Below are 26,190 nucleotides of genomic sequence, written 5' to 3' on the forward strand. Positions count from 1 at the left end.
TAGCAATTGTAACTCCAGTCATTGGAATGTACAACCCTTCCTGCCAAAACTAGACTGCAACCCAGAGGAAAGAATGGGATGTATAAAACAGTCAAATGGCACACTATTTTTTGACTTGGACTCAGTGGTGGTCACCTTAATTTGTTCACATCATCAAAGGATTCAGGTGAAGCACAGAAGGGATGGATAGGGTGGTGAGCATTTACCTGCATGAGGGAGACATTTCTCTCCAATAAAACATTTAAGTTTAGATCAAGAAACATAACAGAAGCCAAAAAGTTTCATGCATCATGTGCAATTTATCTCATTTTTGCAGCACCTTTAAAATTACAATACATAAAACAATACCAAAACTTTCCTTCGCATCGACATTTAAATATTTCTCCAAATATCATGTATAATTAATCCATACACACAATCACATTTATTTAATAAAAAGCTATTTTACACATGAGTTTCCTGCTGAGTAAGTTAGTAACACTTGGTGTCACGAATATAAAATTAAGTTTTTTCAATTAAAAAAACAAGAATTAAAAAAAACTATATTTTTAGGAAATAGTGTACAGACTTACTTTAAAATATACAGTGAAAAAACATTAAAAAATAAAATCCAAACCTTACTATGAAAAAAGTAATGTTTGGAAGGAGTAAAACATTGCTTATCAGTCATCGTTTCTTTCTGACAATGGATTCCGCAGCAGTCTTGTATTCCTCGGTGCTCTCAATCGAGATTTGGCCTTCACAGCCTTGGTAACCTTCAAGTTCTCTTGATTCTCCAACTGAAATGGAAGGAAATTGAAAGATAGAGATAAAGGCAGAAATAATTCCCAAACATTATTTATGGGGGCACAGAGAAAACATACACTGAACTAAATAAGGACATGAAATGGCATCGTTATGCAGTAGCAACAGGTCCCAGAGACCTAATGAGAGGCTTCACCAATGAAACCCTACATGGCTAAGTCCACGAAAAATGTCCGCACACAGGGTTTGGGAGTTTTGGTTTCCTCTTAAAACACTCACCTCCCCAAAGAGGAACTCCGAGAGAAAGTCTCGAGATCCTCCTCCGAGTAGGGAGAATAGGAGAAGGGAGAAAGAAAAAAAACTCTCACGCGTTTCTGAAGCCAGAATACTTCCTCCCGATCGAGGAAGAGGAAATTTTTCGTGGAGGAAGAGATAATTTGAGGATTATTTAAGGTAACCAAATGTAATCCTCTCCTCTTGCTGGAGCTATGCTGTGTGGACTCAGGGAGGAAATTAGTTTAGAAACTGTTTAACGAAACAAAATTTTGACATTTTTACCGCTTCTACAGTTTAAGAACAACAAATGAACGCTATTTTGAAGTTTTATATTGTTAGCCCAGTCAAAATAGACATTGACCCTTGCATAAATTGCCAACAAGCTGAAAATTTGCATGGAACTCAAGGATACCACTCTAATGAAATCCTGAAAATTCCCCATCGATCCCGTGTGTGCAAAAAATTTTATTCAAGGTCAAAGGTCACAAAAATGAGTTTTTTGCATTTTTTCGCCAAACGGTTAGTTTAATGATAAAAATTGCTCAGACCAAAATTGTAGATCAGAAATTTATCTACAAAATTGTCATTTCACTTTTTTCTCTAACATTTACCGTTTCTGAGAAAAAGCCATTCGAATGTAGGCTGAGTTACGCTGTGGCATTTTTTAGTGTTCCCCCCCCCCAGAAGTTTGAGGGGAGGATTCTGGGTGGTATGCTGTTGACTCGAACCCAGGGGATGATGTTTTGCGGAGCGGCCGGTCAACGGGAGCAGTGGCGCAGTGGTTGACTTCGCCCTGTCTACCCCTCCACTCCCTGGAAAAATCCCTCCCCTCAAATCCTGTCTTGTCCGGCATACGCAAGCTCTCTTCTGCTCGTGGCCTGGTCGGGGACACATGTCTAGTGAGACATGGCAAATTTAGAGCAATTATTCTGCTGGTATTTAGCTGGTAATGTTTCCTTTGGCATCATGAATTACTATCATTGTTTTCTGTAATACTTCTGATTTTTGAATACTCTATTTTGAATAGATATCGAACGGTAATACCTCGTAAATTATTTTTTGCTACCTTTTTCTTGTGAGCTGTTTTTCTTGTTTGTGGAGTCTTTCCCTGATCCAGCTTGTGACCGACGGTTGGAGTTTTTCCCTATGTCTGGGCTTACGTGAACAATCAACTAGATTTTACGATGTAACGCCACAACGCGTCCAATAATATTCGGACGGCGCAACAATAAAGTCATGCATATTACGGAGAATACAGCTCCAGCTTCATGTGTAAGTAAATATGTAAGTCCTCTAATTCGCGTGGTAAGGCACAATTCGGAGTTTTGCTTAAAATCCATAAATTGATATTAAATTTAAAAAATCGCGAAGTAACTAAATGAAACGAATGTGGATAAAATGTAACAGTGATTTAAAAAATTAGAAGAGAGAAAAAATATTGCCGACTCTGGGACTCAAACCCGGGACACCTACTAGGTTATAGGACTAGCGCCCTAGATTGCGCCGCCACGGCCGTAGTTAGGAGGTGGTGATTACTCAAGGGATGCCATACTGCGCGAAATCTTTACAAGCGAATATCTCTCGAACCCGGGCTCGGAAGAAAGCCGTGACACTTTTTCTACCTTACCTATATAGTATCAGAATATAACATCCAGATCCTGAACATCACTTTGGCGACAACTCCTTGTTAGTAGGTGACTCACCTAGCATTTGGCCTCCCAAAAACTGGGAGAATTGAAGCTTGTCAACAAACAACAAACAACTGGTAGATCAAACAAGGTCAGTTGGTGAGACAGGGTAGGGATGAAACAAGTTTCGATTGCTCCCATGTAACTTGATATTTTCGTTTGAAGCAAGTGATTTATGGTCCGTGGGGTCTTGGAAAGGAAAAAAACCATCAGAGGCATGGGCTGATGGAGGGCCGGGGGTGATTTTGTGAAATCTATGCCGTGGTTTACGGCACTGAGATTCCTCCGATTATTGTCCAATCTCTTGGGAAGATTCACGCTATGTGCCTGTCGTGTTTTGCTTTAAAATTTTCCATGGCTGAAATTCTATAGCAATACTCCTATGAGAGCTTTTAAAAAAAATTGATCGTGAGTAGGACAAGCATGGTAGTGCAACGGCATATGCAAAGAGAGGCTACTCCCTCTTATGGGACGTTGAATTCATGAAAGCATTGATTTAAAGTTTTGGATTCAGATTCAATTTCTTCGACGAATTTGGATCCGAAGTATATTAGGTGAAGGGCATTATTCGTGTATATTTGGATCAGAGGTATCCGAATCGACCGTCCCTAGTAAGCATCATAAGTTAATAAGTTAAGTTAAGCTACAAGTGAATACCTACTTATCTCCGAGCGCCATACATATCGTGTAAATTTAGCTGGAAAACTTGTGAATTATTAGTATTGAAAGTGGAAATTTTGATGACTGTCGAAGTCCAGGCATAAGTCTGCAACACTGCGCGATAAGATAAAAAATGCCGGAAAGTTTTTTTTTCTTTAGCTCCGATGCTCAAAATAGAGGTGCACCTCTTACACACGCTCATACGGTAATTACCCCACACGAATTGAGTTGTATGATGGAGTCGTCCCATAGCTACATGGTGTCCTTTGCACCATGCAGGACGGAATGGTTGTAGAATGTCATTAGCAACATAGTTGCATTCCCGGAAAAAAGGATTGATACAGAAAGGTGGATGATGATTGCATGCACACCATCTGGAAGCCTTACCCTACCACCCCTACTGTTACCCTTCCGGCGTTGCCACATCTTGAAACAAAAATCTCCCCTCTCCCACAACCTATCCTTTCTCCCTCGCACACCATTCTTCTAAGATGCTTTGCGTTTACTGAATTCCGCTTCAAACGCTCATAGAGAGAGATCGGTCGTGCGAGTGCGTTCGCATACAAGAAATTTCAAACGGACACAGGCATAGACCCCCAGAGTATGGCTTATGAATTTGGAAGATCATTTTTGACCAGTGTGTGGAAAGAGAATGACAACAATGCCAAGTGACGAGAGCTCACCTCATCCTGGAAACTGGTGATGGCTGCAGCTGCCGATGGTACATCCGTTTCGCTTGCAGACTTGACTCGGAGAGTTGTAGATAGAGGCTCAGTTAATGATTCCATATCAGTTGCAGGTAGTGATGACACACTGGCTGATAGTTTAGGAATGTTGCTCTGCAAGTGTACATACATGGAAAGTCCCATTTAATTTCAAGCCACATTCTCCACACAATGCTTCAAGTTGGTTTGATAGATGAGCACAGCCAGAGGACTCATTATCCTCATCGTCAAGCACTCCTCAAAACAAGCACACCATGAGCATGACTATCAAATTTAATCAAGCAATATCCATAACAAAAAATGCAAAAATTAATTGCAGCTTCATCAAAGATGAGATTTCGATACTCGCAAATTACTTTACCATGGTTTTTATATGAGTTAACAAGACTCAATTAGATTTAGAATCTTCAAAGTAAAATCCAATGAATGACACAAATTATGTGACTTCAAAAATATCAATATTTAGGAAATAAATAAGTGGTAGAAAAAAAGGTGTACTTTAATTTTCATCACCTCCATGGATTTGGTCATTTTGCACAAATATCATATTTCTCCGAATATAGTCCCCCACCCCCTTAATTTTGAGGCTTCAGTTTCAGGAACATTAAAAAAAATGCATTTGAATAAAGTCCCCCCTTTACTTTTATGCGCATTTTTGGAAAAAAAGGGGGGACTCGATTCAGACAAATAAGGTAGTGGGAAACTGACCAAATTTTCCCTAATCATCTCTAACTTGGATAAAAATTGTGCACATGCTAATTCATTTCAAGCTATGTATAATAGGCCACACATTAAAAAACAGAATATGTACTTCCATGGGGATGCAAGCAACTCAGACTTACTCAAGTTGATTTCAAGAAAATAACTCAACAACTTTTTTGAAAACCCAAGTCCATTAATATTTTGAAAAACTGTTTGAGTCGAAGACAGCCGTTGAGAAAATATCTGAGAATAACTAGATAAGAGGATGGTTGACTGTCAGGGAATACATGTGAATCATAATACTTTGAAATTTAATCATTCAATTGCAGTAATTTCCCAAAGAATTACCATTCCAAAAAAATTTTCCAGGAGAAAACTACCTTAAGACTAAATTTCAGTACGGAATACTTAACCCATTAACGGCCGAAGGTGCAAAAATGCACCATTTTTTAATTAGTTCCTGAAAAAATATCTACTCTGTTATTTAATATTTTTTCCGTAGAAAATTATTCATTAGATGATAAACTTATTCTTAAAACCGTTTTCTTTAAAAATTTTGACGTGATTATTTAGTTATAATTTTTCAAGTTTACTAAATTTCTTGCTCATCTACGGCTATTAACTTAATAATTTTTTATGAGTGCACTAAGAATATTTATGAATCCAAATACTAGTAACATAAATGCACTACTAATGCTTAATTACTCAGATTTTTTAACATCAAATAATATATTTAGAGATATACAATTTTGACACTTTTATATAATGGTGCGTTTTCGCACCTTTGGCGTTTGGGGGTAAGGCAGATTAGGACTGAGGCACCATACCGAGAGACAAATCTAGCAAACCTTGGTCATTAATATTGTATGCTACCCTGTAATTATTCGGTGAATCAATTTAAGCACTGTTGGGTTTTAAATACCATAAAATGTATTTTCTTATCTTATTGGTCTCACAGCTGTCGTCTTCTAAAATGTGGCTTCATTTCATCATTGTGTACTAATGAGCAGCTCGATTCCCCGCCACGAGACATCGGTTTTTGACTGTGTGTAATGTACAGTTTCTCAAACAAAGCAAATAGCAAAATAGCAAAAGGTCATTCAGATACAGACTACTGTAGATGGATAATAAAAGAAGGTGTATGTCCACCCAAGATATCTTGACCACTTTAGAGGAAACCCGGGATTCTGTGGATGATGCCATGGATGTTGTCTATATACTACCAGACGTAAACAACTTGACTGATGAAGAAGACATCGATGTTAACACTTGAACTGCAAAGCCAATTAACAATGACATCGAGGTAACATTGGAAACACATCGAGGCAAAGGCATAGTGGAGCACCGGCTGAGTGCGCAAGAAGAAGGAAAGCCATCAGTGTACCAAAAAAAGGTATCCAGTCGTCTGATAAAAGGGACTGATTTTCCAAAATGGAAAGAGGATATTGATGATAAGTTTTGGTGCCATCCAATATCTAAAGAGAAGGAATATGACGAAAAAATTAAAGACCTGAATTTAGAGGTATGTCTCCATCTGACATTTTCCTCCCGTTTCTTTGTTTGGGAATGAATGGTATATTTTTCAAAAAAAAGTATGCTACTTATAGCAAAAGGCATCAGTTATAATTAGTATTGTAGACTTGGAAAAGTTTTTTGAGATTTTGATTCTCTCTGGGTATCATGTGCTCCCGGAGCAGGACTTGTACTTTACTAAAGATATTATAAAGATAAATGGGTTGAATTAGTTCGTCAAAATATGAGTAGAAAGAGATAAAGGAAAATATCCACCTTTTTTCTCAACAAAACGGACAAATTCTCAATGCTGAGACCAATATGTACTATGTTGAATGCTAATATTTTTGGAATTTTTTCTCTATGGATGAGCAAATGGTTCCGTATTTTGGATGCCACTCAGCGAATATGTTGATACAAAATTAACCGGTTCGATTGGGGTTCAAATTATGGTGTCTTTGCTCTTCAGATGATTACCTCATCCAATTTTTGTTGGCATGGAGGGGCTAAATCAATCAAACCCTCATGAAGGTAAGATTAGGAGCCCTCGTTGTTTCACATTTCTTAAAAATAATTCTTGATACTGCACAGCATCGGATATTTTTGACAACTTCTCTTATTCATGTTCCTTGTTCCAAACAATGAAGGAAAGGCGATCCTTTGCAACTTGAACCACTCCGGAAAATAGAACTGGAAAGTGCCTGCTTAAAGACACTGAAGCTCTTGGAAAAAACCTCGAGGCTCAATTGATTATGCTTTTGACGAGGAATCTGAAATATTCGCGGTCAAATGGAATGAAAGCTCTGTTGTAATTGTGGCCAGAAACACATTGCCAATTTACCATTTGAAAGAAAAGACGTAACTTTTCCCATCCTTCTCGTCATTGGGGATTGCAATGAGTCCATAGGTGGAGTATATATCACGATAATACAAACACGAATTATAGAATCAAAATCAGAGGGAGAAAGTGGCAGTGGCCATCAATATACTGGATAGTGTGATTACTAATTCATGGAAAATCTATAGGAAGGCTAGTGGGCTTCAAATATCTCCAATTGATTTCTCAAAGATCATGACGTTCTAACGTCAATCAAGACCGATTCAGTAATGGCAATCACTAAGAAATACATGCAGAAGGACCATCAAATCCAAAAAAAGACAAACCTTCTCGTAATTCTTTACTAGCAGACACTAAAGAAGATAATGCAGGTCATGTTATTGAGAAAAAGGTATAAAAAAAAAAGGTGCAAGTAATGTACAGTGGAACCTCGCTAAAGCGAGTACGGGTTATAGCGACACCCCCGCTATTACGAGAGATAGCCGATGTACCGTCAATTGACCCTATAATAAGCGTGTTAAAAAATTCGTTTTTACGAGACCCTTTCGGCGTTCGCTCTCGCCATAGCGAAGGTTTCACCGCCGGAAGACTTTCATTAAGACTCCTTAACCTCTGTAATTGCTAGCGATCCGTTAGTAATGAAGTTAATGGAGTGCTCAGTCTCAATTTATGTGGTAAACTGTCGTTCGATAAATATAATGATTGACGAAACAATGCTTTGAATGATTTTTATTCAGTGCGGCGCTTATAAATTGTTTGAATAGTTAGTCGTTATTTGAGTAAGGAAATTTAGTGATGCAAAAAAACATCGCCTTTCGTCTGGATTTATGCTTACGTTTATCGGATAGATGTTTATCTGTCGCCGCACCACTCCTGTTCCTGTATATCTGTTCGCAACAGGTATATTGGCTATTATTTGCTCCACCTCCGGTAAAGCAACAATTCGCTATAGCGAGTGTTTATTAGTGCACCGTGGGGTGTCTTTATATCGAGGTTGCACTGTAATAGGCACATTGTATATTTTTGGGTAAAATGTAATGTGCCCTTACATCAAATAATTTTCATAAATAAAAGGGTTTTGTTATGATATGGACGGTTACTTAATGATTTTAAACACTAATTTAAGCATTTCTAAGTGGTTATAAATAAAACTGTGGAAAAGAAAAATATTTTAGTTTTTCACGGTACGTTAACTGAAGTACCCACATTCCGCCAAAGTTAAGAAATCGCACCATTATTTTTCTGGTATAAATAAATTTTTTTAGAGCCTCAAATTTTTCAAAATTTCTTTTCTAGTACCTATTAAGACTAAATATGACGATAAATTTAAAAATTTCTACCGAATATTAGCCTTGGCCGTTAATGGGTTAAGCAACCTGAACATTGCCACCAGGATAAAAATTATAGCTCAGTGGAAAACATACAGAGCTTTTCTCACTTTCTAAATCATTCTTGAGATACTTGATTTTTAATAGGCAGGCCACCATAGGATGAAATGTGCCATTTATTTTTGCACCACTTGGGCTATGATGTTCCCATCTCTTTCCCTCGAGTTAACTTACCACTTTTCTGGGTCCACATTGAAAAGCCATCAAGCTACTAAATCTACCCTCCATAACTTTTACTTAGAGAGCAGGCCTCCCTAGCGAGTAGAGCAGATATTTCGGAGGCAAGAATATGATTGGTGATGAGGAATCGTAGATCAAATGGTGCCAGCCAGAGTGCACAAACCACTCACCTCATCCTTGGGATTCCCCCTTTCCAGTGCCTCCTGCGTCACTTCCTCAGAGTCCAATTTTGCCCTCAGCCTCCGCATCACTACCTCCTTGGGTGAGCTGATGACCAGCTTACGGGGATACTTGTAATCTCTTCGAGGTGGCGTCTCCCCTGCAAAGATAAGACATGGAACACTCATTATGGAACTACTGAGGCAATGACCACTGCTGGCAATAATAAGATGAATCTCTTTTACAAGCAGAAAAAAGAAAATATGGGTCATTCCAACTGATGCAAAGTAAATTAGTAACACTTTCAACCCTACCCTCGCTATGTGGCATTTCTTAGTGTATCCCCACCCAAAAATTTTTGGCACCCCCCCCCCCCTCGCCCCCCAGAAATTCCTCCGAACTAATCCGCAAAACTTCTCCCACTAAGGACGTTTTGCGCTAAGGTTTTTCGCGCAAAGGCCCTTCGACTCAAAGGTTCAGAGACTCCAAGTCTCAGAACTCTTGTCTCCTAACTCTTGTCTCCGAACTCTGTCCTACAAACGCTGTCCTACGACGCTGCCCTACGACGCTAGCCCTCCGACGCCAGCCCTCCGATGCCAGCCCACCTGGAGATCAAGACTTATATAGGCAGTACGGCAGAGGAATACCTACTCCTTGGCAATCAAGGGGAAGTGGGTGCTGAGGCATAAGAATGCAGTTTGGAGTGAGAAGTACTCCACTTGTCCTATCACAATTCTCTCTCCCTCCAACAAATCATCCCACTATGTCTTTACCCTCCATGAATTCCAATGACTTGCCTCTACCAGCTATCACCCCACTTGGCTATGTCTCCAACCCAGGAGATAGAGGAGAGAAAATCCGCCGGTACGCGGTTCTCCCCCAACCCCGGCTTGGATGACAGACATTTTGCAGTGGTGCCAGTCAACAGGGGCGCCTACCGGCAGATTTTCACAGCAGATTTGCAGCTAAATTGAAGATCACCCTATTTCCCTCCATAAATGAAACAATAGCAATTGCCATAGCATTTCCATTAGTTTTATCCCATGCTTGACTTCATTTTTTGCCCATCCATCCACTTAGATATTTCATGACGTTTGAACATCCCTTGGCTCATTTTTGGAGAATTATGGTATAAACATGAAAAAATAAATGAAGACGGATGTGGATAAAATGGTAAGAATAACGATGGGCAGAGGATAAGAGGAGGTGAGAAAACATACCAGTGGGTTGATCCTCGAGCAGATCATTCGAGAAGAAGCTGCCCATCTCGGCTTGTCTCCTCCTAAGCTCCTCCGAGAGCCCCTGGCCCCTCTGTCTCACGGCCAAACATTCCCCCTCCAGTTCATCCTGTCGCTCCTGCAGGAATGAGCGGAAGCTATGCCTCTGAGCCTCCAAGTGTGACTCCTGCATTTCAGCCATCTCTCGTGCTTTTGCAGCCAGTGCCTGAAGGTCAAGACAAATTCAGTGCATTTAAACTGCTCACATGTGCACAGGTTCAATACTTTCAGGGTTATTGTATAAGGAGAAACAATAAAAGATCAAAGTTCAAAAAGCTGAGCACCCACAGAAAACCTGAGTAACCAACGACTCACCTGTGTCTGGTCATTCTCCTCAACCAGGTATCTCTTGAGCATCTCCGAGTGGTCACGTAGCCTCTCCTCAACCACCTGCTCGTCCTGACGCCGTTCCTCTTCCTGAGCAGATACAACTGACCGCACCCCCGACACTGCGTCCGCACTCAGCCGCTCCATGTGGCTCACAGCAACTGTGCGCTACAACAACCATCAGAAAATGCTTCATCAGTGTGGCAACAAAAAAGCTGTTTCCAATAGGTGTAACACATGCCAACTCAGGGCTCCATATGAGGCAATTGATGACAAATGGGCAATTCACAACCAGCACATTGAGGTTTTCAATCCAATATTCATCATAAACGCTGCCTCTTAAATAAAAAGTATGGTACTCCCACAAAAAACAAAACTTTTTCGTTGAAATTTAAAAACTTAAATGCAAAATTTCTGACTGACGGTAGGAGTTACCTAATTTTTAATTAATTCACATCCTTAATATCGTCGAAGGCAATCTTAAAGGTCTTAAACAAATCTTTACTTCAAATGATTAACTTATTTTGGAGCAATTAAACTAAGTGTGCTGAATTCATTATTAATTTTCAATATGCTCAATTTTTCGTCAAACGAGGCCTTTTCTAGTAAGAATTTTTTGTCAGTACATCAATCATATTAACACACCCTTTCACTAGTGTAAGAAAAGCTTTGCGTGTGTTGTATAATTCTACAACTTAAATTTTCATTTATAAATTTTATTTTTATAAAGAGACCATCCTGTAAGTTGTCAATATGGGTAAAATTTTGCACCAATGTGTGGATTGTGGGATACTTCTGCATGCAACATACTGAGCAGCATACACTAATGACCCCAAAGCAGTAGTATTTCCCATTCAATGAAATTATTTCTATGATCTACTTTCACATTTAGGGATACTTAAGCCAGAAAGGAGCAGCTTTTACACAATTTTTTCTCCTGTCAATAAATTGAAATTGATTTGAAAGATAATTTTTGTTGTCTCAACTAGTAAATAGCCCCATGTCAAGTCATGGGACACATTACAGTAATTCCTTGACATACAAACAAAATGCATTCGAAGACATTGTTTGCAAGTCGATAAACATATGCAAGGCAATTTCATCATTTTCTTATTTTAAACTTACAAGAGAGTGAAATAAAATCCGATGCTTTCCCGGCGAATATATTCGAAAAAGGCTATTCAGGCTTCCAGCCGGGTGGTCTCTCTCCAATCTGCCGACATTTCAGAACCCGACTCGTGTTCCAAAACGTCGGCAGAATGGAGGGAGACCACCTAGCTGGAAGCCTGAATAGCCTTTTTCGATTACAAGAGAATGGCTGAATGGCAAAGAAAGTTTTCGACATATAATGGCTGCATGAGGTATTGTTTTTTGTTGTAACTTATCCTTCTCATCTACCCAATTCCTGCAAAGAATTGTGATTTTGGGTCAAAGTGAACACGACCCCATTCCCTAACTTTTCTCCAACATTCTCCTCACACAAATCCACATCTCCCCTCACGGCCCTTTCATACTCTCCTTCCAACGCTAATTAACATTTCTCAAGAGTTAAGATCTAATAAAAAACAGAATTCTCAAAAAGCATTTGAAATGTTTTCAAAATGTCTCTTTACAATGACCATATATAAAAACAGTAACTTGCAAACTTATCCCAACCAAATAGTCAAGTTATTGCATCAAATCAAATAAGGCAAGTTTAAAAGGATACATCAAACAAAAAGTCTTACCATTAACATAAACAGTAGTCTTCAAATTACTTTGATAACTTAATTAAAGTAAAAAAAAAAAACTAGAAATCGTAAACTCTGAATTTGCCATAAGAAATTCTTTTTCCTTTTCCTTTAACAAACCCATCCTTTCTGGGTCATAGACAAAATCCTTCAGCTAGCTAACAACATAGACACTTTTGAATCCTTTTCTTTCCCCCTAATACCATAGACAAGATTCCCTGACTTTTCCCTAATTACAATGAAATCCCTGATATGTAACAAGGCCTCCAATCATACAGAATCATCTCCTACCGACTTAAGCGATGAATGATTTGAAGATAATTAGGAATGCGATTATTTATGTCATTTGTTTTAGACTCAAGATCAACAATAAAAACCAGCTATGTGAGAAGAAGTCATAAGATTCAAAAGCCAATTTCACCAGGTGAACTTTGATAGTTAACAACCTAGGTAACCACTAGGCATACAAATTGGAAAAATAAAACATTTACACCCTGGAAAACTTAAAATTTTATCCCCGAGTCTTTAAGTTTTAACGTGTAATAAAATAATAAAGATGGAATCCTAAATACAATGTTAAATAAATCCCTTGGGGTAAATAGGAGAAGAAAAGAGTCCGTAAAAATGAAGGGCCAAATGGAGATAATTTCCACTCAACTGGGAACAGTCCAATCCCCCTCACCAAATGAATGCACCCGTATTAGGCTACATTTGGCAGAAGAGCATGTTAAACAATAAAACTAAACATACTAGCTTAGTACAGTACTGTCCACCATTTAATTTGCACAACGTCTCAGCATTGAACATGTCATCATCAAGTCTGCTGAGAAGCAAACCCGAGTTGAGCACATTTAATGCTGGCATAGTTTCAATCAAATGAAATCATGAACAGTATGAACTGTACTAGAGACTTTTGCTTCACTGTTTCCATGTGCCCCAAGGATCAGAATGCTCAATTCCACTAACATTCGCGTGTATACACAAACTAGTAAGAGACTAACACCAACATTACCTTCTCGACAAATTCCCGCAGCGTACTTTGCAGTTCCTCACTCGTTTGCTTCTCGCCAGCCACATACTTGGAGAGCCTCTTCTTCATGGAGGCCGTTGTGTGCTGCACCTCTCCAACCATGCCAGTTGTCAAGGCGTCCATGTGAGCCACGCAATCCCGCAGCTCCACATCACTCTCGTTGGACCTTTGCTGCTCTGCCCTCACGCTCTCCTCCACCATTTGTGCAGTTTCAATTACAGTGCGCAATGCAGACAGCATCTCCTGCATGGACAAACCAAGAGCATTGAGCTAATTCCACAGCTTAAGAAGAATGTATGTAATGAGAAATAGCACAAACACAAACTAAAATCTGAATTAGCAAATAAAAGTAATAATTTTCAAACACAGATCACTTTAATCCAAATGCAAGTCAAAAATAAAACAAACCATCTATTAACTGCTGCTTTGCAACTGCCCTTACCCTTGTCTTTATGTCCGTGGTTTCAGCAGCATTTCGCTGATTTGCCATAAACCTTTCGGTTTCTTGTTTCCTCTGTGCAACATAGTGAGAAAAACTTTCTTCTATTCCATTGAGAGCATCTTTTGCTTCCAAAGAGTAAACCTCAAGTCGATACTCCTTATCTCTTATCTGTAATAATAGACAGGAAAGAGAACTGAAGACATTTTTCAGGGAGGTCTTCTTGAGTGCCACATTTCTGAGAACTCATCGCTGATTTGCGGAGAGTTCAAACATTGGCTGTTGTACATTAAGCAACTTGATCATTTAAAAGTAACAATTGGAATTTCAAATTTTTTCTGATTGAATAGCAATGGATCGATCATAATCAGTGAGTAGATGAATTGAATTTTGTCTATTCATACTGTTGTAACTGACTAATGTGGCACCTTTTGCTAGGCATTGGCTTTATTTCTTGTTTCAACATAATTATTTCTAAATTGTCATTAAAATATTGATACATTTACTTCTGGATGAAGAAAAATATGTATCTAAGCCATATTTTTCACTTTTTGTCCCATGATACCAGGAAAATTATGATTTATTAAATATACATACATATTACAACTCCATACGATAACAAGTCACCTTCAAGGGATCATCAAAACTCATTCTAATGGAATTCTACTGCATATAAAAAACAAACTTCTCTTGGATTACAATTCTTCTTGAACTTGTATTTCCGATCAATCCCTTGTTCACATTGTAACCATCCATTGAAACATGAGCAATTTTTAAACATCTAGTTCAAAAGCAATATATTGATGGCAGCTGTTTTCCCAAGAATAAATAATTTAAGGTATTTCAGAATACCAGATTCCTAATGGCAAACCAAACAAGAACATCTTTTCGTTCATCCCGGTCGCCTTATACAAGAAGCCAGTTATCATGTTTCCTGCGAGAATGCCTATTCAATTGTGTCACCATGACTGCTTGGGGTTACATTAACTCTCTGCTTAATGCAGTTCTAAACTAAAATCTGGAAACATCAAAGGAAATCACAAAATTTGTATTAAATCATTTTTTCCTGAACACTAGCAAAATTCATATTGAAGATGATGAAGTGGGGATTGAAAATGCATAATTTGATGCATGAGGCTCTCCCTGAAAATGCCCATACCTTATCATTGACCTCGTTCGACAGAGCTTGAAGATCCATGATAGCCTTGCGAAGCTGCTCCGAGATCCCTTGCAAGGGCAACTCAATCTGCTCTATCATGGATGTCCTCAGGTCTTCGACCAAGGCACCCCTGGATCGAACATGCCCAAGGAAATTCTGTATCCAGTGTTGGGCACTGCGCATGGCCTCAGCAGATCTCTCCTCCATGCCATGCAGCATGTCCATAAACATCTCCACCTGCCTCGTGAGATGCTCGCTCATTATCGTCAATTCCGACGTTTTTTGCTCCTGAAGTTCACCTACACAAAAATGCCAACAGTAGGAGTTGTAACTTGCTTGCCAAGATTAAATTGTACAAAGCAAAATCAGTGCAAAAGTTTCACAATACATATTTAATACGTAACAGCAACCACGACTCCATGGTTCCTACTCACACCTTGAAACACAAAGAAGAGGGTGAAGTCAGCAATTTTTGACGGGTAATGTGAGGAAAGGGTAAGAGGAAACTGGGCAATTTTTATCACATACCATATTAAATCTGACAACTATCTTAGTAACCCTAAATGCGGCATTGTTTTAAGCTAGACATCACTTTGGAAGCAGCAGAAACAGTAATACAATTTGTACATCAAAAATTGAAAACAAACATGAGTCAAAATCAATAAAATTTACAGATGTTATTTACACTCATCAATGATGAAGAAACTCCCATATCATTCCTTTGAATCAATTCCCAATATTTTATGCATCATTAACTAAAAACCATAAAAATGAAAAAGTAAGGATATCTCAACAAGATATGAACAGTGCATAATACAGAGGAACTACGCACCACAGCAAGGCTCAGTGATGACAAACAAAAGCAATTAGCATAAATCAGATACAACGAAATTAAAGGGAGACTGCTCCTGCAACCACGGCAAATCAGGAACGTCATCCTGACACTTTCTGTGACGGAGGCTGCTTCAGGTAAGCTTGTAAGGATTCTCTCATGGTTGAAACCACAAGTAAAGCAACTCGCTATAAAATCGTACTGCATATCGATACAAATTACACAATATGCCATCTGGATCTGACAAAAGTGCCAAGTCATATGACTTACAAACACCAGACCATTCAACGACCATTTTTGTGGGGGAAAAATTGCGTGATCTTAAATTATTGCACAGTGGTAGCAAATTACCTCATGAGAAACGCACTAACAACCATGCCTTCTGGGAACAAGTGGGGGTCAGCACTGCCCCCAGAAGACAACTTTCATACGTTTTTCATGGATAGCCCCAATACAGGGTGATTATGAATATAAAATTGATGAAAAAGAGGCTCCTCTTCATTCACTGCTTCTCCTAATTTCTTTGAAGGAATTTTAGATCACGAGCCACAAATGATGAAACATGAGATTTAAAAAAAATCACAGCTCCTCCCCCGTGGGTCAGGGATCTTAGACCATTGTTCACGAGGTATGACCTAACCAATGTGTGAACATTTGAGACTAAAGGGATTTTTTTCTCTACTTGGCCATGCCCATATCATAGAATGGACCATTGGACCTACAGTGAAACTGCATACAGAAAGAGATGTGGATGTGACTCTCCATGCTCTTTCTTTGGGATGGGTTTTGCTGCAGGGCTGTTGCTTGTCCAAATTTTCACACAAAATTGAAGAACAATCACAGCACAAAAATTTATGACTGAACAATTTTTTCTTAACTTTGGCCATTTTCACACTCACTGACTTTAGCACATCATGCAAAGGATGTAGGGAAGTCTTTTCAGAATTTCCACCAGATTAGATATTTACAGATCACCAACATTTACGTGGACGACTCGTCCATTGTCTCCTCTTTGCGAGCATTCTCCAGTATGACAAGAAGATGCACCCACACTAATGCATCATTTGAGTGAAGACAGATTTCTTACCAGAGGTTAGAGATACCTGAAAGCAAAAGGTCTCGAGTTACGTACACTGAGGATGAAATTCATTATGAAAAAAATCAATGAGCCAAACTGCAATTCAAACCTGGATATCCTCATTGCCAGTAAAGTATGCTACCAGTAACATCACCTAGCCATCTTCTTCCAAGGGGAATCTCAGACTGGGCTTCAAGGGCTAGGATTGGGACTATTTCAAACACTGAGATAAACTTTTCACCTGCATGTGTGCCAGCGCACAAAGTACAGTCGGATCCGGATTTAAGGTCTTCGCATTTAACGTTTTTCCGCATTAAGCGTTTATTTTTTTGGGTCCCGATTCATTCCCTATTAGGACAATGTAAAAATTATCCGTATTTAGTGTTTCCGCATTTTGTGTTTTTCCGCATTTATGGTCGTAAAAATTTGTCCCGCTCAATATTTTTTTGCCCGATTTAACGTTTTTTCATGACGGTTCATCCAAATCTTCGAATTTATATGCTCATCAACAAGAACAGTCTCATGAAAGTTTACCAAGAGTCGATAGAATCTACCGGGGAACGCTTCTTCAACTGCTTCCTTCCGCGAGCGCAGCGCTGCGACCTTCAACTCGCAAGTTGGGTGATTTGTCTTCTCGTAACGTTTCGCTCCCCTTCTGATCCAAACACCAGGCTTTTTTTTGTATCAGATCCGATCTAATGGAGCAAAGTCATCCCTTAATTACCTCGAACTACCTTATCCTTCACTTCTTGAACTTGACTTCGATGATACGTGACGACTGATGACACGAGTTATCCTCCGAGGGCCGCTACAATAATGGTTTTCTCGTTATGTTTTCAATTGATGGCTTATGCCCCTTTCAACTCTACTCCCTACGGGCAGTCGATTATTAGCCCAATATTTTTTCAGTCTGCTACTTTCTCTGTTCAAAAGAGGAGGCCCAATATCAATTGTGCAGTTCACTAGAAGATTCTTTCTATAATCCATTCCAAGGTCAGTTTCCACGGAGGAACAGCGAAAGAACAGAGGAAGTGTTTCCCCTGTCATGACCGTGAGTGAGAGCATTCTTTCCCTACGGAACAACATTATTTTACATCGTAATTTAGATATCCCGGAGCCAATTTATCGACATGCGGCTGGTTGATATCGCTGTCGATTCAAAAATATTTATCTGGCGCTAATTAATGTCAAAAGAGAATGACAATCGGAGTTTTGACGAACTATCACGGTCCATGACTCTAAATAAATCGCTCGTACTGGAAAAAAAATCACCGCATACTCACGGTAGAATAGATGAGCGTGGAAAAATACGAAAATCCGGCAGGTATCCCTTGGTGGTTGACTTCGACATCATAACCCTGACGAAATTGCCAAACTCCAGAGGCTCTGACAATTTTTCGGATGAAATCCAGTTCTGTTGAAGATTAAACCTTTTCACTTAACAGAGTTTAGCTAATCGTTATTCAAGGTCCAACCAAATTTTATTAAAAGCTGCCGAGAAACAAGGTGAGTCGTAGTCAAGGTGATCAGCGCGCCGCGTAAGCAACTTCTCCCGGCTCCATTCGACCTGCTTAAGGCCGCGGATATATGACAACGAATCTGGTGTTATCATCGAGCTGAATCACCATCGACTTGTACGCATACTAAAATAAGATTCTACTTTTATGGATGACCTCGAAATCCAAAATGTGCGCATAGGAGGCTTTTTAAAGGCTCATAAATGCCTTGTTTCGCCGAGGCAACAGAAAACGTTAAGTTGGTAAAATTCCAGAAAACCTCCCTTTTAGTAGATATTCGGTAGTTGAGAATTCGGGATTAGCGATCTTCTGCTGTCCCTTTATTTCACTCATTCCTCATGATTTTTCGAGTACCTACTTACACCTTTTCTTATTATATTAGAAATGCTACAGTCACCTACATGTCACTTTTACAAAAAAAATTCTAAATTTCATCGAGACCACTGAAATATGCATAAAAATGGAATCACTAATGTCCATAATAATAATCTGTGTGGGAATGCTTTTAAGTTGATGTTTATTAGAATTTTCTTAAAATATTTCATTAAAACAATTGTCATCCTCTCATTACTTATTTTTACTACCCATTTTTTTAGCTGATTCCTGAAAAGTATTATCCAACCTTCACAGGGCAGAGAACATTTCATTAAAGAATTTTTTGCTGCATTCAGCACCTTTTAGTTACTTAAAATAATATTTTTTATTCATAAAAAGCCATTCCAATCATTACAGACCCTAAAACCTGAAAAAAATGACAGGTCCTCATTTAGTGTTTTTCCGCATTTAGTGTTTTAAATTTTGTCCCCCCTGAAAAACCTTAAATCAGGATTCTACTGTAACTGGTTTCATGCAGTCTTTAGGGTGTTGAACCATCAGTGGCATGAATAATACACCAACATCATTCTGTCCAAAATTATTCCTCTTAAGATTTAGGAATAATGCATACATAACTAATTTGCCTCGAGTTATCTTAGGCAGGGGGCATCTCCATCCAGAAGTGAAAACGAGGCATAAGGAAGACATATGGGTGAATCTTTCTGATTACACTGAATCATTATTCCCCCTAGAGTCCTTCACATTGAATTAATTTGTCACTTTGAGTACAGAATGCAAAATCTCTACCATAGTATCTACCATTGATGGAAAGAGAGGAAAATGGTTGATACATATGAACATTCATTTCCAATAGGGTGAGTACCTATGCTTCAAGGACTCAGTTGATGATAGCAAAGGATAGGCAGTAGGCCCTCATTCGTTGGAAGCCAAAAATGGACAACAAATGCTATGAAGTGGTGTAGGTGAAGCCTTCAGGGTAGAACAGAGGGAGGTGCAATAAATGAATGAAGCTCACCCAAAGTGGTTCTTAAGTTTCCACAGAATGCCGCATGCTCAGAGACCAGCTCTTCGAGCGACCCTTCCATTTGGCCCACATTGGCTCGGAACTTGTGGCTGAACTGCTCACCACGGCTGCGGTTACCCTCCTCAACTGACCTGCAACGACACACATACCATGTCAACCTCGTTCTTCCCTTCAATCTCCCTCAAAATTTTCAAGAGTAACAGGGATCCATTACTCAACAGAGCATGCTTGCCCGGAGAGACGAGCCATTTACTACCATTTGTCGGACATCACACTTGCATAAAAAACTATTGTTTAGATAGATGGATAGAAAAATATTAATTGTTAAGGAAAAATTCCGTAAGAACAAAAATAATTAGAGATGTGCGAATAGAATCCGCGAATACTCGAATACCTCGAATAATAGAAAGTATTCGATATTCGAGGTTTCGAATAGTTATGCGAAAAGTACCGTCTCGAATACCTCGAATACTTTGAATTTCGCGTCACACACTGTCGCTGGTACGTCGTTGGTAGTTGAATTGGAAAAATATAGAGAACTGTAGTCATTTAGTGCTCGCAGCGCCGTTTTACGCAAGTTGACAAAGTACATCAAATTCGTGGATTTTAGCGGTGAAAAGAGTTCTACGAGGGGAACCGAAAATGGTCGGGTGAAAAAATCCGAAAATCCCCGATTCCCCCCACCAGGAGAACCTCAGTTCCGTGGGATAGCAACCTTAGGGCATTTCCCACGATCCGCTATCCCCCTCCATTCAGCACTCGCCTCACCCACTCTGAAGCTTTCCTCTTCTCCAAAATCAAACAAAAGGTCCCAGCTCGCACAGGGATCGCATTACGAAGACCCCTGCTTCGAAAAAAATATCGCGTTACGAGAACAATAAAAACGTGTTTCACGCCCTCCCCCCTTTTCTCACCCACTGACCTTTTTCTGGCTACCTGCTTATAAGTTCCCCATTTCTGGAGGTCAACTGCTGTGTGAGTACCGTAGGATACTTAAATTAGCGCATTTCCCAAGATCCGGTATCCCTCTCCATTCAGCGCTAGCCCGCCCCCCTCTGAGGCTTTCCTCTTCTTAGAAATAAAAAAAGGTCACAGCTCGCGCAGGGATCATATTACGAAGACCTTAGCTTCGAAAAAATACCAAGTTACACGAGAACAATAGAAACGTGCTTCGGGCCCTCCCTTTTCTCCCCCACTGACCTTTTTTTTCCTACCAGCTTCGAAGTTCCCTATTTCTGTGGAGGTCAACCGCTGCATGAGTCATCTATTAGCACAAAAGGTGTCTAAGAATGACTTTCGTCAATTGATGTTACACCTTTATTGAATTGAAATATTAGTAATGTGCGCGTAATTTCAAAAAGAATAAGACCAAACACGACGTATTTCTGAGTTTATTTAAGCATTTTACGCAAAGAAATAAATATCAAAATACGACGGAGACTTAGCATTCTGGCGAAACTCGATATGAGCAGCAGAGCTTCTCGGAAGTTGATGCTGTATTTTTTTCCGAAAACATATATCAAGTTTCAATTTATGAGTGGTGCTATAAATCTTTATTGTTACAGTCCCAGACTAAGGGATATTTTCTCAGAATATTTGGTTTCTCCCTGATAGCAATTCCAATTCATCTTCTTATCTCGTGAGAACTCCCAAAGATGGACTGAAAATAATTGAAGAAAATCCGGTGGAAAAGAGCTTGTATTTTGCAAAATGCCTCAGATTGTCAGCTAGCACTTGGCAGCAGGAGTGGGGGTTAAGCGATGTTAGTTGAATTAATTATATGCCCAATTGTCTCCATAAAATTAAAATATTCATTAATCAGCTAAATTCCTGTTCGAATCATTTAAAGGAAATCAAAATTACTCCCCAAAATCTTGTGTTGCCTGCTGCATAGGCAACCGAGTCAAACATTCCAGAATTCATCATTTAGTATTCGAGGTATTCGAAATTCGAGGTATTCGAATATTCGAGCAATGATTTAATATTCGAATTCGATATTCGAATTCGAGAAATCTGCTATTCGACCCATCTCTAAAAATAATATTACTGTATAAGCGTGTGTAAGAGGCGCACACGTGTAAGAGGCGCACCCCTATTTTGAGCATCGGAGCTATGAAGAAAAAAATTTTGCTGCTTTTTCTAATACTATCGCGCGGTGTTGCAGACGTACGCCTGGAATTTCAACAGTTATCGAACTTTTCTCTTTCAATATTAATTAGCGGTGATAGCGGCATAAGAGGGAGTAGAAAGAGTTCCGATCCTCTCTTCGCATATGCCGTTGCTCTACGATGCTTGTCCTATTCATGAACAATTTTGTTTAAATGCTCTCGCAGGAGTATTGCAATAGAATTACAGCCATGGAAATTTTTAAGGCAAAACACGACAGGCACATAGCATGAACCTTCCCAAGGGCTTGGAAATCGGGGCAGTCTCAGCGCCGTAGGATAATAACCACGTCGTAGATTTAACGGAACCACACTCGGCCCTCCATCAGCCAATGCCTCTGCCGTTTTTTTTTTCTTTCCGAGACCCCACAGGAAAATAGGAAAACATCAAGTTACAGGGGAACAATCGAAACGTGTTTCATCCCTACCCCGTCTCACCAACTGACCTTGATCGATCTCCCAGTTTATGGAGGCCAAATGGAGTGAGTCATCTACTGATGTGAGCCCGAAGATATCTCGATAGCTTTCAATAATTGTATGACACGCACGAGGTTCAAAAAAAGAAAGAGATCTAAAGATCTAACGCGACGCATATCTGACAGAATTTAAGTTTTTAAGCTCTAATTGTTTGACACAAAGATTTATGGTTAAAACAAGGCTACTAATATTCAAAATAATCCAAACAGGACAATTTCGGAAGAAACAAGCGTAGCATAAGCGCATTCAAACAAGACGAGATGGACTGGAAACTTTAGGCAACGCAAACTGCGTATATCACATTGCTGCGCCTTTGCCCCTTCGCTTTGGAGGCAACGACATCACATGCAAGATCGGAGGTGTTCTTCCCGTGCTCCTTCGCTCATAGCCTCGTAGCTTGAAATACGGAGGGGAGGGAGCGCGCTCCTTCCCCTCCGTATTTCGTTGCTTGCTTCGAAGACGGAGGGATCGCGCTCCTTCCCTTGGACCTCTCCTTCCGTGCTCTTCACTCATAAGCATTTCTGATTTCTTCCATCCACAATTTAGTCCAACAATGAACACACTCTATCGAATTTTTAAAGCGCAGGTTTTGATACCAATATAATTTTCAGTTGCAATAATCCTCATATTAGCGTCTGAAGATGATTTTTGTAAAATCAGGTCCTCAGCGTGATGGAAATTACTCGGCAAGACAGATATTGACTATTAACCAGGTATGTCCTTCAAAAATACGTGTTTCTCTACTTTTGATAGCCGATTACTATATGCAGTATAAATGCCGCAAGATGCCCACTCGTGGCAGTAAATTTAGAGCGCCCTCCGGAGCGAAAAACCCTGCGCGATCTTCCATGTTCACCTCTAGGGTACCGATATGACGGCGCGATGCTTACAAGAAAAGCAAACCGGAGCATTTAAAAAATACGTCACTAAGGGAGAAACTCCCCCTATCTGCCACTTGTTTTTGACCTAGGATTACAGATGACTGACTCACACTGAAAACCAAGGCCACTCAGTTCCCCTTAGACTTGCGACCGGTGAAGGGGAGGGGGGAGGATAAGAAGTTTGTGTAAGAGGCGCACCCTCATTTTCGCCTGCAATTTCTGGGGAAAAAGGTGCGCCTCTTACACACGCTTAAACGGTAAATTACATAAATTACATTTTGATAGCACATTACATTAAATACAATAAAAATGATTAAAACGATAAATGACTACCATGATATTCCATTTAATAAGATAAGTGATCACAGCAAGTGCATGAAATATAGTAAAAAACTACAAATTGAGCTATTTTACAAGCCGTCTTTAAAACAAACACTGACAAAAAGCTCTCAATCTCAAATTCTCATTCCAATTCCAATTCCAACAAGCAATAACGAGAAAAGATTTACTGTTCACAGTAGTGCAATGCCCAGGGGAATATAACATATTAGGATCAGACCTAGTGAACATTGTAGAGACAGAGGGACAACCAAGGAACAAATCATACAGATAACTCGGTGACTTGTTTTTAAATAGAGCAAACAAAAAGGATCCCAGAAGGTATTCTCTACGGTATTTGACGTTGAGCCATCTTAGTTGCTTATAACATGGTGCGATGCGGACATCTCTCCGAAGGTCAAAAATGAGCCTAAGGCAGGAGTGGAGTTTTAAATTACTTTCTTCATTGAGGTCATTATAAACAAGACAGCAGTAATCTATTACAGAGAAAATAAGCGACAATATGAGTTTTTTTCTACTATTAAAAGGAAGTAAGTATTTATAAACTTTTAACTGATAATGTATAGAATGAATCCTGCTAGAAATATTATTAACATGACAATCCCAGGATAAGTTGGCAGTTCACGTAATCCCTAGATTATGCACATTACTGGAATATGGTATTTGTACGCTGTTTACCACAATATTGGTAGTAGTATGTAGTCAGGTTAATGTTATGTATCATCGTAGTACACTTGAACCTCGCTTAACAAGTATAATTTGTTCCCAAATCTTGCTCGTAATGCGAAACAATTTTTTCCATAGGGATCCATGTAAAATAAGATAATACATTCCATTCCGAAAAAAATGCTCAAAACATTTATACATAAAAATGTAATTTATTATTTATAATACATCCTTTTTTACTAGAAAGTTGTCCAGAGAGATTTGTTTTTGCCTATGCTTCAAAATTTTGTGAAAAAGACAGTTATCATTAAATAAATTTGAAGTGCAAATAGCTACTGCCTTATTAGGGTGATGCTTCTCAATGTACCATGTAACAGTTTCCCATGACTTCAGCATCTCCCTTATTTCGCTATAAGGTTGTTGCTCTGCTGAGGCTGTTACCTCCTCCTCCCCTGACGAATTCTCTCCCCAACTTCTCGCTGTAACGCAGAATACAGCTCAATAAGCTCTTCCGAGGTCAGATCCTGGCTCTGCTATTCCACTAGCTCATTGATGTCGTTGCTGTCCACCTCTAGCCCCGTAATCTTGGCCAGTGACACAGTCTCGTCGACTACAAGCTTAGCAGGCACTTGCTCAAACTCCTCAGAGTTGTGTTCAACAACGCTGTCAGGACAAAGCCTCTTCCATGCAGGAATAAGGGTTCTCTTGGTGACCCCCTCTCATGCCTTGTCGATCATCTTGAGGCAGGCAACGATGTGAAAGTGGTCTTTCCAAAACTCTGAAGCCCGTATGACACTTTCCAATTTATTGTCCAATAAATCGGAGTGCAATATTGTTTAAAATATTGGACGTTACATACCGTATGACACGTATCAATATTTACACCAATATTAACGTTCTAATGTCCCGCTATAGAAAGCCATTGTATTTAGATGATTTTACATAATGAGCATAAGCATTCGTGTGATTTGTATGCATCAGTCAATAATGAAACAACTTTTTTCGTTCACACTTTTTAGAAATTTCAAGCAGATTCTCGGGACAAAACCAATGTTATACAGTGTGTCCTCGTTTAACGTCGTCCCGTTTAACGTTGTTTCACGATAACGTTGCCCAAAAATTGAAACCCTTGATCATTTAACGTCGTTATTGCTTCGCGATAACGTTGTTCAAATTATGCGCGGCGAAAAAAAAAATGAATGGCGAATAGGACGCAAGCGCATCTGATTTATAGTAAATATTACTATATTAATGCGATTGGTAATTTTCGCTCGACAGAAAAGGTTGGCGTGGGTAGCGTATGTTAAATATGCGTCTGAGCGAATAATTATCGCCTCATTTACCCATTATCCGTTTATTTTCCTGATGCCAACCGAAAAAAATGTCCACGAAGAAGAGTGGCTATCCTGGCGGTTCTTCAGACGTGAAGAAAAAACGGCGATATTAGAACAAAATCTTGGTATTATTAAAAGAATTGAAGAAGGTGCAACTGCTGGAGAGATCGGTCGAGTTTTAGGTTTGCAGGTCGAGTTTTTACAATTAAAATTTCTTCTGTTACTGAAAATATCGATGTTTCGCCATTAAAATACTTTCTTTTTAGTTTTTATATTTCATTTAATAATGCCTTCTTCCCAACCTTTTCGTTATGAAAATTCGTTTCGTTTCGAATGAATCGTTATCATGCTGAAGTGAATAATCGGTAATGAATGTTTCTCGCGATTTCCGCCGGGTTAAAATATTCATATCATCACGAAAATTGACTCGCCCTTTATCCTCGTGCTTCCGAGTGTCAGATTCAGATTTTTTCGTTTTGGCCTGATACAGGTGTCTCCCGATTGGTCACAAAGTCTGCTTAAAGTTACGGCTTCGATAATTGGCTTCCTTGGATTCTCGCCTGGGAAATTCTGGATTCTTCACGAAGAAATGGATTGTTAGGAACATGGCTAGGAACCAATTTAAATTTTTTACGTTGTTTCTTATGGGAAACACTGCATCGTATAACGTTGTTTCGCTTAACGTTGACTTTTTCAGGAACGAATCA

General features: G+C 39.3%; 1 protein-coding gene across 1 annotated transcript in view; it reads right to left on the reverse strand.

Annotated features, from left to right (window-relative positions):
- Positions 1-274: 274 nt before the first annotated feature.
- LOC124155450 (kinesin-like protein Klp61F) overlaps positions 275-26,190 on the reverse strand; it is a 62,730-nt gene continuing 36,814 nt past the window's right edge. The window contains exons 10-18 of the mRNA XM_046529269.1: positions 19,613-19,752; positions 14,835-15,133; positions 13,679-13,846; positions 13,219-13,479; positions 10,465-10,644; positions 10,093-10,315; positions 8,884-9,032; positions 4,052-4,207; positions 275-779 (exon numbers count right to left, since the gene is read on the reverse strand). Coding sequence (XP_046385225.1) covers positions 663-779; positions 4,052-4,207; positions 8,884-9,032; positions 10,093-10,315; positions 10,465-10,644; positions 13,219-13,479; positions 13,679-13,846; positions 14,835-15,133; positions 19,613-19,752 — 1,693 coding nt within the window. The 3' untranslated portion in view covers positions 275-662. The remainder of the gene's footprint in view (positions 780-4,051; positions 4,208-8,883; positions 9,033-10,092; positions 10,316-10,464; positions 10,645-13,218; positions 13,480-13,678; positions 13,847-14,834; positions 15,134-19,612; positions 19,753-26,190) is intronic.

The sequence above is a fragment of the Ischnura elegans genome, chromosome 3, assembly GCF_921293095.1.
Source record: "Ischnura elegans chromosome 3, ioIscEleg1.1, whole genome shotgun sequence".
NCBI classification, from domain to species: Eukaryota; Metazoa; Arthropoda; class Insecta; order Odonata; family Coenagrionidae; genus Ischnura; species Ischnura elegans.